This window comes from Bufo gargarizans, chromosome 2 (assembly GCF_014858855.1).
Source record: "Bufo gargarizans isolate SCDJY-AF-19 chromosome 2, ASM1485885v1, whole genome shotgun sequence".
NCBI classification, from domain to species: domain Eukaryota; kingdom Metazoa; phylum Chordata; class Amphibia; order Anura; family Bufonidae; genus Bufo; species Bufo gargarizans.
The window spans coordinates 636,706,301-636,722,525 of record NC_058081.1 but is presented as its reverse complement, the minus strand read 5'-3'; the positions used below and the strand labels follow the sequence as shown (position 1 = coordinate 636,722,525).

The following is a 16,225-nucleotide window of genomic DNA, read 5'->3' as shown; positions in this document are numbered from 1 at the left end:
CGGCTTGACTTGGAGTGGCAAAAGACCAGGCAGGCTGACATCAGTAACTGCACTAGTACAAACAAGACTTGACTTGATGTGGCAAAAAAACAGGCAGGATTACATCAGGAACTGCACCACACTTGACTGGGCACAGACTTGGTACATGCTTAGTTTAGCACCTAGGCACTAAGGCAATGATTGAGACAACAGCATGGTAAATATTGCAGAAGCTGATTAACACATATGAAACAGCCTGCAGCTAAGCACAGAAGCAAAGAAGGGTTTAACCCTGGCAATGCTGCATGCTTGATAAAATAATAGCAAGAATAAAATAAATAAAATTGTTTCCAGAAATGACCATAGCCTTTAGGCTGGTTTCACACGGGCGTTGCGGAAAAATGTGCGGGTGCGTTGCGGAAACACCCGCGATTTTTCCGCGCGAGTGCAAAACATTGTAATGCGTTTTGCACTCGCGTGAGAAAAATCGCGCATGTTTGGTACCCAAACCCGAACTTCTTCAAAGAAGTTCGGGCTTGGGATTGATGTTCTGAAGATTCTATTATTTTCCCTTATAACATGGTTATAAGGGAAAATAATAGCATTCTGAATACAGAATGCTTAGTATAATAGCGCTGGAAGGGTTAAAAAAAAATAAAAACGTTAACTCACCTTATCCCCATGATCGTGTAGTTCCCGGTCGGTCTCTTCTTTAGCTGTGGGCTTGGGCTGAATGACCTTTGGTGATGTCAGATCACATGCTCCAATCACATGGTCCATCACCATGGTGATGGAGCATGTGATCTGACATCACCACAGGTCCTTTAGTCACAGCTAAAGAAGAGACCGACCGGGAACTAGGCGATCATGGGGATAAGGTGAGTTAACTTTTTTTTTTTTTTTAACCCTCCCAGCACTATTATACTAAGCATTCTGTATTCAGAATGCTATTATTTTCCCTTATAACCATGTTATAAGGGAAAATAATACAGTGAATAGATTGTCACCTAGCAACCATGCGTGAAAATCGCACCGCATCCGCACTTGCTTGCGGATGCTTGCGATTTTCACGCAACCCCATTCATTTCTATGGGACCTGCGTTACGTGAAAAACGCAGAATATAGAACATGCTGCGATTTTCACGCAACGCATAAGTGTTGCGTGAAAATCACCGCTCATGTGAACAGCCCCATAGAAATGAATGGGTCAGGATTCAGTGCGGGTGCAATGCGTTCAACTCACGCATCGCACCCGCGCGGAAATCTCGCCCGTGTGAAAGGGGCCTAAAACTTCAGTTTTTCTCATTATTTGCAATTTTTTTTTAAATAATAATTTACTTATGCATGTAAATATTTTTGGTACATAATATGTCTCTCACAAGTTCATAAAAAAAACTCTGGGAGACATCTGCACATTATCATTTTTTTTTTATTTCCATCCATAGGAGCCCCAATTATAGGTCAAAACAGCAGAGCTGATCTGGGACTGCTAAGATCCAACAAGTGCTGGAGGAAAGGAGGGCACCCAGCGATGAAATGATCATTACGATACTGCCGCTTCCTCCATTCACTACATATGTAGACTGCAAGATTAAAGCCAGAAAAAAGTTACAAACACTTCTATATTCTCCTCAGTCTCTGAAATCCAGGCCCTGACCTGTTTCTGCTAGATTGCAGGAGCAGAAGCGTTAATGCAGTGAGGCCAAGAGACTTCATTGCAGACTTGGCACCCGCACTGCCCGCTGTCAAAGGCGATGGGCAATAGTTAAGGTGTTCATCAATCAAAAACAGTTTTAAAAGAAATTTGTTTTTGTATGACACAGCAATAGGAATTCCAGGCGGAATATTTATCAACCTGGTATCAACCTACACTTATGTAGTGTATGCATGCAGTATGTAAACTGTTGGCTTTGTGTTAGAACCCACACAAATCTGTTGACTTTTTATGGGGTTGAATACTTTTGTAATGTACTGTGGGTGGCCTGTGTCACACAACATGATTCAGAGTCTGGAAAAAATGGATTTGAAGTTTCCTTCTTAGCAAAAATGATAGAGAAAAGTGAACTGTATCACAAAGAACCCCTGTACACAATACTCAGAAATGGAGGGCTGAATGTTAGCGCTATGCCATCAAAGGACCAAAACTGTAGCAATGCCTTGTTGTAACTTGTCCGGTCAGAAAACTTCTTGCACCTCTTTTAGGCCTCTTTCACACAACCGTTTTTTTTTTCCGTTTTGCGGGCCGTTTTTTGCGTTCCGTATACAGTCAGTATACGGAACCATTCATTTCAATGGTTCCGCAAAAAAAACTGAATGTACTCCGTATGCATTCTTTTTCCGTATTTTCGTTCTGTTAAAAGATAGAACATGTCCTATTATTGCCCGCAAATCACGTTCCGTGGCTCCATTCAAGTCAATGGGTCCGCAAAAAAAACAGAACACATACGGAAATGCCTCCGTAATTTTTTCTATGTAATTACTGTATACTGTATATGCCATACAGAAAAATGGAACGGAACAACGGAACGGAAACGGAAACACAACGGAAGCAAAAAAACGGAGCAACGGATCCGTGAAAAAAGGACAGCAAAACACTGAAATGGCCATACGGTAGTGTGAAAGAGGCCTTATACTGCAATAAGTGTTCTTATAAAATGCTCTCAAGAAGGCAGCAACAGTAGTAACGTCCAGAAGATGGGGTACATTAAAGGGAGTGACCCATGACTACAGCCTGAGCCTGCACACAGCGAGTCTACATTCTATCATTAAACAGTATGTAGAAGGAAATCTTTACATCTTTTTTTATTCTATATTTTTTTTATTCTTGAAAACTCAGTTGAAAAAAAACTTTTTTTGTTCTCAAGTAATGCTATATTAACTTCTACATTTTTTTTTTATCCTCCAGGCTATCCAGACATTATGAGCAAACTGCGGCCTATAATTACTGTAACGTTATGTTTATTCATGTTTGTAAAAATACTGCAATTTCCAATAAAAAGCTCCACAGGTAGTCTTCGAGAACACTGTGGAGGAAAACGATAATTTATTTTTCCCTACAGTATTTTAGCAAAATCAAAGAGCTTATTTAAGGATGCGTAAAAAGGAAGAAAAAGAAATGGATTGGAGAAAATTAAATCCCAGATGTATCTGAATGTGCACATGAATTACTGTATATCATTTTAGAGGAGATGCAAATTGCTGGTCATGTTGAATGCCATATCGAGAAAGGGATTTATCACTCATCAGAAGAGGGGCATATTAGGGCACCTCACTAGGAAAAGCAGTCACTCGCTGCTCATTGGGTCAGACTGCTGGGAAAACTACCAATCCTCACTTAAATGGAGATGTTTTGTGGTTCCCTGCACAAGATCCAAGCTGTGCCATGGTTCTTTCAAAGTGACTTATTCTACTTGGTTCTCAGGAACGGCTAAAGTGCCAGAAATTGGACCTTCATTGATTATAGCAACATGCCATTATGTACAGTACCAGATTTACATTTTGGGATCTTTCAGGCACAGATTGTGTGATGCATTAAGGCTGTATTACACTGGTCAATTTTTCGGAAGATGAACGCTAATGAGTGCCTGTTTGAACGCTCAAAAGCAATCTTCTTGCAGTGTAATACTACAACCGATAGCCCATGTTATATAATTATGATCTGCCACCGGCAAACCACTATAGAGCATGGGGATGAGTGATGGCATAGTGATTGCTCCTCCCCATGCTGCGGGGAGATTGCAGCATGTAATAGCAGCGGTCTCCTCCGCTAGCTAGCAGATAATTGCTGGGAGGTAATGCTTTCTTTCTGACAATGGTTTGCTCAATCGGCTGGTGTAGTACAGGCTTTAGACTCTTTCTATCAAGTAGACCACACGTCAAGTTATGTATGCCAAATATTTGTCTGCTATTGCAAAATAAACAACCTCTCCTGTCTGTTTTAGTAAAGGTAATGTACATTTATCTTCCATGGAATAAGAATTATGGTCATAGAGATGAGTGAAGTTCTGTAAATTTTATTTAGGTCTGATTTGACCAAATTGACCTTCCAATGCTTCAAGGACGACATTGTCAATGTCAATCCCTCTCTTTCTCTTTCTCTATTTTGCACAATTCATCTGAAATTCGGATTCTATAGACTCAATTTGCTCATCTCTAATCATAGATGTGTTGTCATTGTGTCCTTAGTCAAAAATTCCTCCTGTAATTGTGTGAATTAACTGAAAATTGGGCAATAATAGTCCCCCTGCCAACAGGGTGTGTCCCTGCGCAGTCTAATTATCATTGACTACAAAGTTTCAAACTCACTTTATTGAAAAAGGGTAATGGTAACATCCAGTTATCAATTAATTAATGCATGTTGTGGCAATGTAAATAGTGATGGGTGCAGTAAATCCCGGGGAAGCATGGAAAAGGGGTGTTGTTTGCACCAGGAGTGTGTCACCAAGGGGCCCGGCCTTGGTGGAGTAAAGGCCCTAGATATAGGTGGCCATTAAGCTAGTTGGTGGACACCAAGCTACTTAGCTTAGCTGGCTCCAGCTAGTCCAGGGTGGGCTTTTAATGGGAACAGGCAATGTGTTCGGTGGGTGCCTGTTCCCCATGATCCAGTCCGGGATTTTGGAATATGCCCATGTCCAGGGATAGTATTAAATCCTGTTGCTGGACTTGGGTGCGTCTGCCAGTCTGGGGAAGAAGAGAGTTTTTGTGAAACCCAGTCCTGCTGGGGGCTCTGTGAGTGTGGTCTCAGCTGAACAAGGCTGAGAGACCATGAGGCTGGTAGATAGTCTGGACTGACCATGCTACAGCCTTGGGGCTGGTGGACTACTGGCTGAGAAAGCAGCACCAGAGACAGTGTGTGAACTGCGCTCTGTATAGGTGAGTCAGAGATTTATGTTATATGTTTAGGTAGAGCCCAGACGGTCAGGTTTTCATTTTGTACTGTGTTTGTTGGTGCTGGTATCAAATATAAAAGCACTGTTTGGACAATCAACACGGTTGTCAGCGAGAATTCTGTGACTGAGACCCTGGAGATAGAGCTAAACTCCCACAATGTCCAGGAGTAATAATAGAAAAATAGTATGAGGCATAATACTAAGAAATTATTGGGAATACAACCATTTACCAACAATCAATACTAAATCAATACTACAACAGAAAATTCCATATATCTGGCATCACATTTTATCTTCATTTCATTTTACTGTACAACCATAAGCAGAAGTATTTCCTGAGTGTCTCCGAAATATTCTAATGTCAGACCTGAATGTAATACACTTGGGCATAATGCAGGTAAACATCGGGAAATACATCATCAAAATACAATCATTATGAAAGATCAGCAACCCATTATAGTCATGCCTCTCCAATGCTGATCTGAAGCTTCGGAAGGCCAAGTGCGTCCTCTGAGATCATGTAGGTGATGCACCAGGCTAAACCCCACTGTACCATATACATTATACGTCTAATACATGCTTTCTTGTATTCACTTCCATAACATTGAGTGGAAAATGAGTAGAAGTTATCCTTACCAATTTTTCAAAACGAGTGTTGTTATCAAGGCTGCAATGACCATGATTAGGGAGACAGTGATGGTAATTATCTGGTGTACTGCGAGACCTGTACAGAGAAGCAGAGACAGAAGCAAAAGCCATGTGATATATGAGCGCAAAATCCAAGTCAATAACAAGTAATGAAGTACTGGGAAATGCATATAAGATGTGGAAAAGCTCTATCAATGCACCAATAGGATCACCTAATATTGATGGGGCTGGCAGTGTATTGGTTCCTTGGGAAACCTATTACACGGTAATAGTATACAATATATTGCATTGGAAAAGCCCTCTACATTGGCAGAAATCTGTTTATATCATAGAAGGTGCTGCCCTTAGGACTGTTGGGGAATACAACTTCTATTGACAATGGAGTCAACCATCAACTTCTACAGCAAGACCCAAGAGCTTCCATGACAACTAGATTATAGATCTGCCAACTGTGGCTTTTCAGCTCTTGACACGCTAGAACCAGTTGTTTCATGATGGGAGTTATAACTTTACAAAGTTGGAGATGGACAGGATTGAGACCAGTTTCCTAAATAATGCAAATAAAGGTTGTTGAATAAGGGTCCATTCACACGTCCGTAGAATGGGTCCGGATCCGTTCCGCAAATTTCGGAATGGGTGCAGACCCGTTCATTCTCTATGGGGCAGGATTGGATGCGGACGGCCCCCGAACTTCCGGAAAAACATAGAACATGTCCTATACTTGTCCGCAATTGCGGCCAAGAATAGGCAGTTCTACAGAGGTACGAACGTGTGAATAGACCCTACGGCATAAGATAAGGAGTGCACAATAAAAATTCCTTTACTCTGACATCTGGTGCTCGATTGATATTGGTATTCTAGATGAACAGTAAGCAGGTAAAATGACAAATATAAAATGTTCAGATCTGCTTTTTTATCCTTTTCTTTTAATGTGTTTTTTCAACAACTATTATACAATACTGGATTATTGTATTAAGATTTACTGAGTCTTAAGGTCTTATGTAGTTATTATTTTGGGGACTGGGGCTTCAAAGGTTGCTGCATCATTTAAGTCTGCTTTGTGGGAAGTCTGCATTGTACTACAGTTCACAGTAGCGTTTGGATATCAAGCAGGCGTGTACGGTAGCCTGTTTTGACATGCATGCTGGCTATCTGCCAGACAAAAACCACAGCGGTATTTGTCTGGCTGAAACCCAGCATTTATGCCATAAAGCAGTCATATAACCGCAGGATCCCATTATGATCAATGGGGATCTGGCAGTGAACGGAAGAAAACGGCAATGTCCGATATGGTGGAATTCAGAAGACTGTTCTCTGCTGCAACAGCCTACCGGATTTCATAGCGCAGATGTGAACTTACCCTAAATATTGACCTTTATTGTAAACTGCAAACGTCTTACCCTATGTAATGTGAGCGGTTCAATGTTCTGCACATGTACATACTGTTATCAGTTATTTGCCTCATCCCTCAAAATTCCATATATATAAAGAAGATATGTTACCAGATTTTGCAATACAAACTGCATTATTATACAATAGAAATCTTGGCAGAAAATCGATCTCCTCCCCATGCGACCCAGGTGCTTATAATTAGGAGGAGTCTGCATAAGGGTATAAATTCCTACCTCTCAGTTGGAGTTCCTGAGAGTATGTGATGGGGTGACTTCCACACCTTTTTACATGGTGCAGTACCGCACAGCGGCCATTGTTGCTTTGGTGCTGTCCTGGTGAGTTGGTGGATCCCAGTGCCAGGGTGGCTTTGCCGGACATCAGGGGCGATGTTTGACTGCTGGGTCCCGCTGCCTGCTGGGGCGTTGCTGTGGTGTCGGTGGTCGCCATGCAGTGCTGCGCCAAATTTAGAATAGGGTCCCATTCAAAGAGGCAACCTTGTTGCAGTGAGTGGGCCTATGCTTTTTGATCAAATTGTATACTAATGCCTCATGTACAGCATGCAGCATAGGGGTAGGTATACGACATATTGCGCTGAGAAGCGATGTTAATTATGCTGAGAAGCAGTTAGATAAAAGCATAGTATTGAGGATGTGCGAGACAGTTCTTTTTCTTATATTTTACATGCCATTTATACCACTGCTGTACCCTAAAGTGGAAAATCTAGAAGTCATTGCTATTCATGTAGCTACTACACTGGAAGTGTTTAACTATATATTGACATTTATTTTATAATATACATAATGAATGCCCCGATTTCTACTGATTACTTGTGATGAGCGGCAGGGGCTATATTCAAATTTGCGATATTTCTCAAATATTTTGTAGAATATTTGTCATATATTCGCGAATTTGAGATTATTTTATTGAATGCGAAAAATTTGCAATATAAAAATCGTGTACTGTGAAATACAGATGTTGGTCACTTTGGCTACATTTTTCAAACTGCTAGAAGTTTAATGAGTTTCTCCTGAGACTGGAGAAAACGGTCGGCACGGCAGAACATTACAATAGCTTTATATGCAGATAGAGTCAAGTGCTCCAATATATTTGCGATTGCGCTAATTGGCAGTGATTAGAATATTTTTTCGCACTACGTGCAACTTCACATTTTAGCAGGTCTGACTACAGATTACTCATTGGTGCTCTAAGTATTGTTGTGAACTTGACATTGCTTCCTTTCCCATTGACCCACAAGGAATCATGTGTTCAGATGGAAAAAAAAAAGCTGAATATTCGATATAACGAATATATAGCTTTATATTCTATATATTCGCAAATTCTCGAAGTGGCAATATTCACAATAAAAATTTGCTATTCGAATATTTGTGCTCAGCACTACTGATTACCTTAATTAATATTGTGATAGGGTCATTGAATATAGTTCTTTCATCATTTATAGAGGTTAAATCTCTGAATATAGGTATTAGTGAAATGCATACATTTCTGCAGCACAATTATCTAGGGGAAGCAGACTGAAGACATAATCACACAACCTCCATTAAAATCAATGCTGGCTGTAAAACTCTTTAGCTCCCACTAGTGGCAACTTTGTCTTTTAGAAATGTGAACATTTTACAAAGCAATAAAATATCTCTACTCTATTTAACTAATTGGTGTAAACTGCTGCATTCAATTATATAATAAAAGCATGTAATGTTCCCAATAATTTAAATACCATTACCAAAACTGCCTATTAAAATGTGAGCAGACTATGACTGGTTCTGTAAGCAGAATGTATGATCAGAAAATTACATCATTTATTTAATATTTGTTTTTTATGTTACTAGCCATAAAAATAATCTTTAAATATTCTAGTTTTCACACTAGAGTACACACAGTAAACTGATGCTTCTTGTTTTATACAGCTTACTCAGCTTTACTTTATAGAGTTGGACAGCAGGAGCAGAGTCATCTCATTATCAATGGGGGGGGGGGGGGGGTAATAACTGCTCTACTGTACTGCTGTAGACCTCCATTTCATGGAGACTGTACTAATCTATCACTAATCTATGATTATTAATTCACATTTTTAACATTCAAAAAATATCTACATCACATAGAACAACAATAAACACTTTATTTCTCTTCTAAAATTACATTTCCTCCTTGAGACAGTCCCTTTAAGCATGATAACATAGACATTTAAGACAGGTCTACGTTATTGAATGCATCCCAGTTACATACAAAGCTTACAGGACCCATTCTGGTCCTGAAATATATTTCTTTAATATTAAGAAATAAATCTCCAACAAATAGATCTTCTATGATATGCAAATCCATAGATGTAATCCAATTGCGGAGGAGAATTCCGCAAAGATGAAAAGTGCCCCAAACACTTTGTAGATTCTACTTTACAATTTAAAAGGCATCAATTCACAGATGATGCTGAAAGCCTGGAATAGCTCCTCCACAAATTGACTCTCAAGCCTCTTTCTGTCTCTTTTTTCTCATTTATTGGCTCATCTATCGACTGCCGGGGTAAGTACAGTAGATGAACATAGGTTGGCATATTTCATTTTCTTTTCTAGTGTCATACGCTATTATGAGCCGCCTCATCACTGACATGATCTTATGGAAATGTTCTTATGTTCACAATTCTAATAATACATCTCTGGGAACACTGACTCTGGTTTCTCTATCTGTAAAATCATTTCCACAGGCTCATCTCATGAATGGCAAAAAAATTCCATAAGCCAAAGCGATAGTCAGAAACAAAGGAGAAACATTTTTTGCCAATAGAAAGCTTCTAAATAGAATGCAAGTATGTGATTATGACGGTATGACCTTTGCAACCCGCATTGTAAACCTATATTGGCATTGTGGAAACTGTTTCAAGTAATGATTTGTTTTGTAGTAATTAGTTTACAGATGAAGCAGCCTTAATGAAACATTACAGTTATCCTCATGTAAAAATACTATGCCCTACATTCAGAGATATTTGAGATAAAGTTGTCAACTCGCCTCATGAATGGTGCACCTCTGATCAAGAAAGTGCTTTTTTGTTTTGTTTCTATTTGTACCAAAAAAGATGGAATAATTCCTATAAAACAAAAATATGCATCTTTGTGAAACAAAGCTGGGAGACTGAACAGCGGTGCACTGACCTTTTAGGTTTCATTCATCATTTTCTTAATTTCTTATGAAACATAAAACATAAAGCACTTCTATTTATCTCCAGCCTGCTGCTTCTAACACCATCAATTCTTTTGCTGATGCAATATTTTTTAAGAGAATATTTCATTAAAGACAAATATAATGTATTATTCATGCAACTATAATAAATGTCCATATAAAGAAAAACACAGTCGGCACTGCCTAATGTGGTTTATGTCCAACAGGATCCACACCTGCACCATAAACATGCGTTAGTTCGGTGGTGCTCTACCAAGTAGACATACAGTCCTGATCAAAAGTTTAGGACCACTTGAAAAATGGCAAAAAAATCATATTTTACATTGTTGGATCTTAACAAGGTTCCAAGTAGCGCTTCAACATGCAAAAAGAAGAAATGAGAGTGAGACAAAACATTTTTTGAGCATTCAACTAATTGAAAATAACGATTAAACTGAAACAGGCTGTTTTTCAGCTGATCCAAATTTTACGACCACATGCCTTTAAAAGGCCATAATCTGTGCAAAGATGTGGATTCATTGTCATTTTCTGTCAGGTAGTCACATGTTGTGATGGCAAAGGCAAAAAAAAACCTCCCCTTTTGAACGTGGTCGGGTTGTTGAACTGCATAGGCAGGGTCTCTCACAGCGCGCCATCGCTGCTGAGGTGGGACGCAGTAAGACAGTCATTTGGAATTTCTTAAATGATCCTGAGGGTTATGGAACAAAAGTCAAGTGGAAGACCCAAAAAAATGTCATCAGCATTGAGCCAGAGGATCCAATTGGCTGTCCGTCAAGACACTGGAAGATCCTCGACCCAAATTAAGGCCGTTACTGGTGCTGACTGCAGCCCCATAACCATCAGATGGCATCTGAGACTAAAGGGCTTCAAAAACAAAAAACGTCTTCAAAGACCTCGTCTCCTTGAACGCCACAGAACTGCTTGTTTCGACTTTGCAAGAGAGCACCAAACATGGGACATTCAAAGGTGGAAATATTTTTTATTTTTGATGAGAATATTTTTTACTTTGATGGTCCTGATGGTTTCCAACGTTACTGGAATGACAAGCAGATCCCACCTGAGATGTTTTCTACGCGCCACAGTGGAGGGGGCACCATAATGGTTGGGGTGCTTTTTCCTTCAGTGGAACAATGGAGCTTCAGGAAGTGCAGGGGCGTCAAACAGCCGCTGGCTATGTCCAGATGTTGCAGAGAGCATTCCTCATGACTGAGGGCCCTCGTCTGTGTGGTAATGACTGGGTTTTTCAACAGGACAACCCTACAGTACACAATGCTCGCAGGACAAGGGACTTCTTCCAGGAGAATAACATCACTCTTTTGGCCCATCCTGCGTGCTCCCCTGATCTAAATCCAATTGAGAACCTTTGGGGATGGATGGCAAGGGAAGTTTACAAAAATGGACAACAGTTCCAGACAGTAGATGGCCATTGTGCGGCTGTCTTCCCCACTTGGAGAAATGTTCCCACTCACCTCATGGAAACGCTTGCATCAAGCATGCTGAAACCAATTTTTAAAGTGATAAACAATAACGGCGGAGCTACTAATTACTGAGTTCATGTTGGGAAGTTGGATTTAATTATTTTTTTTTTTTTTGGAGGTGTGGTCCTAAACTTTTGATCAGCTGAAAAACAGCCTGTTTCAGTTTATTTGTTGTTTTCATTAAATTGAATGCTCAAAAAATGTTTTGTCTCACTCCCATTTCTTCTTGTTGAATGTTGAAGCTCTACTTGGAACCTTGTTAAGATCCAGCCATGCTAAATATGATTTTTTTGCCATTTTTCAAGTGGTCTTAAACTTTTGATCAGGACTGTATATTCAAATAGTTGAAAGAAGAAAAAACGCGTCACTCACCATCAACTTCCTTTTTGCAGCTTTATTGTAAGTAAAATCACGATAGATGCAGGGCACCACACAGATACAGCAGGCAACAGCCATTTCACACTTGATTGTGCTTTGTCAAGCCTACCATGACGTAGCGGGGAGGTGTACTATATACATCACTCCCACTCCCACGTCATGATCGAACAGGTAAAGTGATGACTTCAATCTACAACTTGATGTCCTTATAAAAACATATAGATAAACATCAATATAATCTAAAACCATTTCATACAAACACAGCTAAGTCATTTTTGTCATTTAACCCCAGGGGACCTGTGGCATCAGTTTTAATAATCCATGCGAATTCATTCTGTAATAATATGCTCTTCCTATCTCCTCCTCGTTCAGGCATATGAACTACCTCTATCCCTGCACACTTCAACACATCATCTCTGCCTCCATGTACATCATGTATGTGTTCAATAAGTCGAGTAGCTCCAATTCTACTTTCTATTGATTTTGTGTGTTCCCTGAATCGCACGTAGAGAGGTCTAAAGGTCTTACCCACATAAAACCTCCCACAGGGGCAGAAAATCACATATACTACAATCTGCGTCTTACAGTATATGAATTGTTTCACTGTATGTCCCACTCCTACTATTTGTAGATACTTACATCTATACATGTAATTAGACATAAAACAGTATCCACATATGAAATTCCCTCTCGTTGTACATTTCCCTAATCAATTTAAATCAGTTCTTGGTAGGTTCCTCCTGGTGATGACATCCCCTATGGTTCTACTCCTTCTGAAACTAATAATGGGACTAATGTGTGTCTTATCTTTCAAATTATCATCTCGTTCCAGCATATGCCAGTTGTTGAGAATCACACTCCAAATTACTGTTGCTATGCGGAAATAGTTAAATGTGAACACTGTCCTAGCGCTTTCACTGTTCCTCTGATTTTCCCTTTTCTTTAATGTTGGTGCCAGGGGTGTACATAGAAATCATGGGGCCCCATAGCAAAACTCAGAATTGCCCCCCCCCCCCTTCCCAATAAACAGTACAATTATTAAAGCTAATTAGTGAGGGTACAGGGTAGATGAGGGGTTAAATAAAAGGTTAGGCTGTGTTCACATCACGTTTTTGCAATCAGTTTTTACGTATATGTTGGGGGTAAAAAAGGGCTAAAAAAAGTGCAGCACCCATTGCTTTTCTATCCTGCAGAGTCCAGTAGAAAAAACATATACGTTAACATATACATTTTTCTTTCAAACTCTATGATGAAGGATGCCACTGAATGTTCACATGAAACGGATGGCAAAAACGGGATATGAACTCGGCCTTACCCTTTAAGTTTTATTTATTTTATGATAGGTGTAAATCAGAGGAGAGCCTATAGGGTTAATTACTGCAGCAGGACTGTCCACACTGGTCAATGTGACCCCTGGGACAGATCTTCTGCAGGTCCATAGCATTAGATCTCTGTCTCACAGCTCAACTTCTCCCTTTGTTATTAACAGAGAGCAGAGCTGAGCCTTTTTAGTCATGTCCCATCCTTTTACCTTAGAGGTAGTCTATCTGGAGCAGCCAGCACATGCCTCAGGTCCCATATGAAAGAATATATATGCACTACAGTGAGCAGAGCTGAGGCTTCCTGTCTGACCCTGACCCTAACAGCTCTAAGTACAGTCACCCTGCTGTCATCTCCTCTCTCCTCTGCTCCATCATGCAGAGCGCTTCTGCTGCTGCTTCCTTCTGCCCTCTCACACAGCCTAGGAATAGTGAAGGCAGTGCTGGGGTTAACAAGCAAAGAGAAGGGCAGGAAGACCCAGAGGAGGGTCAGCATGTGGGATACACAGCAATTATCACTGCTGATAAAAGTAAATACAGGGCAGGTACCTTACCATGCTCCAGGTGTCAACCCTAGCTAGCTGAGGGCGCAAACTTCCAGTAAAGACATAACAGAGGGGCGGGCACATTGGGCACCTGATTGGAGGAAGCGTTGGAGCTGCTCACTCTCCCTCCCTCCTTCCACGGGGCCCGGCCTGCTGTTGTCAGAGCAGCACTAGCACTGAGCATAGTGAAAAATGAAAATGAAAATATGTAATGACACTGGGGCGTTTGACACTGGGCCTGGGGCTGCCGACCCAAATGCCCCTATTATTATATGCCATTGCCGGTATTTATCTCTCTACTGTTACTGCAGCGTGTATTCAGGTCGTGAAAGGGGCGGGGCCATGCATCCTGGCCGGGCCCCCTAACCTCACGGGCCCCATAGCCAGTGGGTGGTCTGCCTATATTGACGGTACGCCACTGGTTAGTGCCTTTTGCTTCTATTTACATGCCTTCACATAAGCTCTATCTATGATATATTCAGGATGACCTCTCTGGAGAAAACGTCTACTTACCACTGTATATATAAAACCTACTTCCACGAATGCATTGTTACATTATGAAAGTTTTCACCCGTCCCATGTTAAGACGGCAGTCCCTTATGGCCAATTTATGCACTTGACGAGAATAGTGAGGAACCAAATAGAGTTTGAGGAGCAATGTAAGGAGCTGAAGAGAAGTTTTCTCCAGAGAGGATATCCTGAATATATCATAGATAGAGCTTATGTCAAGGCATGTAAACAGAAGCAAAACAAGGCACTAACATTGAAGAAAAGGGGGGAAAAAATGGAACAGTGAAAACGCTAGGACAGTGTTCAAACTTGGCTATTCCCCCATGGCCCCAGTAATTCGGAGTTTGATTCTCAACAACTGGCATATGCTGGAACGAGATGATAATTTGAAAGATAAGACACACTCTAGTCCCATTATTAGTTTCAGACGGAGTAGAACCATAGGGGATATCATCACCAGGAGCTACCTACCAAGAACTGATTTAAATTGGTTAGGGAAATGTACAACGAGAGGGAATTTCATATGTGGACACTGTTCTATGTGTAATTACATGTATAGATGTAAGTATCTACAAATACGTTAGGAGGAGTGGGACATACAGTGAAAAACTTAATATACTGCAAGACGCAGATTGTAGTATATGTGATTTTCTGCCCATGTGGGAGGTTTTATGTGGGTAAGGAACACAAAAAAACACAAAAAAATCTATAGAAAGTAGAATTGGAGCTACTCGACTTATTGAACACATACATGATGTACATGGAGGCAGAGATGATGTGTTGAAGTGTGCAGGGATAGAGGTAGTTCATATGCCTGAACGAGGAGGAGATAGGAAGAGCCTATTTTTTACAGAGGGAATTTGCATGGATTATTAAAACTGATGCCTTAGCTGTGTTTGTATGAAATGGTTTTAGATGATATTGATGTTTATCTATATGTTTTTATAAGGACATCAAGTTGTAGATTGAAATGATCACTTTACCTGTTTGATCATGACGTGGGAGTGGGAGTAGTATACCTCCCTGCCATGTCATAGGAGGCTTGACAAAGCGCAATCCAGCGCGAAGTGGCTGTTGCTTACTTTATCTCTGTGGTGCCCCGCATCTATCGTGATTTTACTTACAATAAAGCTGCAAAAAGGTAGTTGATGGTGAGTGCCGCATTTTTTCTTCTTTCAACTATGTCAACTATAATAAATGTGTGTATCTTAAGACACAGAGTCATCCTCTTCAATTTCCTGAGTCGCTGCACAACCTGTGACCTCACACTGCCCTGATCAGCGCTGATCCAATTTCCATGATAAATTGGTATGGGAGTAATTGTGTGACATCATTGCACTTACTCTGGTTGGCGTGTGTGTCAGTAAATTAAAGAGTTTTCAAAGGAAAATGGCTTTACTGGAAAAAATATTTGAGTATGATTTTATATTTTTGCATACGGCATAAAGACTTTATTAATGAGGTTGTACAGGATTAGAAAATTAAATAGGCTTTCTTCCAAAAATTACTGGTGCTTTTGTTTTATGTCACTATTCATGGAATAGTCCAGTGTTCAAACTGTACAAACAATAAGACACTCTGTATTCTGCCCAGCAAGGTTTGAATTTAATTCTATTTCACGTCAGCCAGGTTTTACTATTGCTGTAGTTATTAGTTTGGCTATAGCACCATCTAGCGGTCTTAAAAATGTACTACACATTGTTTTTCTGTCAATAAAGATTATTGTATTGTGGGTGGTGCAAAGCATTGTGGGACTGTAATGCATCCTTGGAAAGAGAACCCAGTCCCCAGTCTTCATGTAACAGGACATCAGCAGTGCTGTCTCCTGCATATCTCCTTTTCAAACCCCACAATCCTTGTGCCAGCATATCTGGAAAGACTTCTACCTTGTTTCA

At 40.4% G+C, this 16,225-nt stretch overlaps 1 protein-coding gene across 1 annotated transcript in view; it reads right to left on the bottom strand.

Moving 5' to 3' along the window:
- AJAP1 (adherens junctions associated protein 1) overlaps positions 1-16,225 on the bottom strand; it is a 245,785-nt gene that overhangs the window by 118,721 nt on the left and 110,839 nt on the right. Inside the window, 1 exon segment of the mRNA XM_044278372.1 lies at positions 5,505-5,592. Coding sequence (XP_044134307.1) covers positions 5,505-5,592 — 88 coding nt within the window.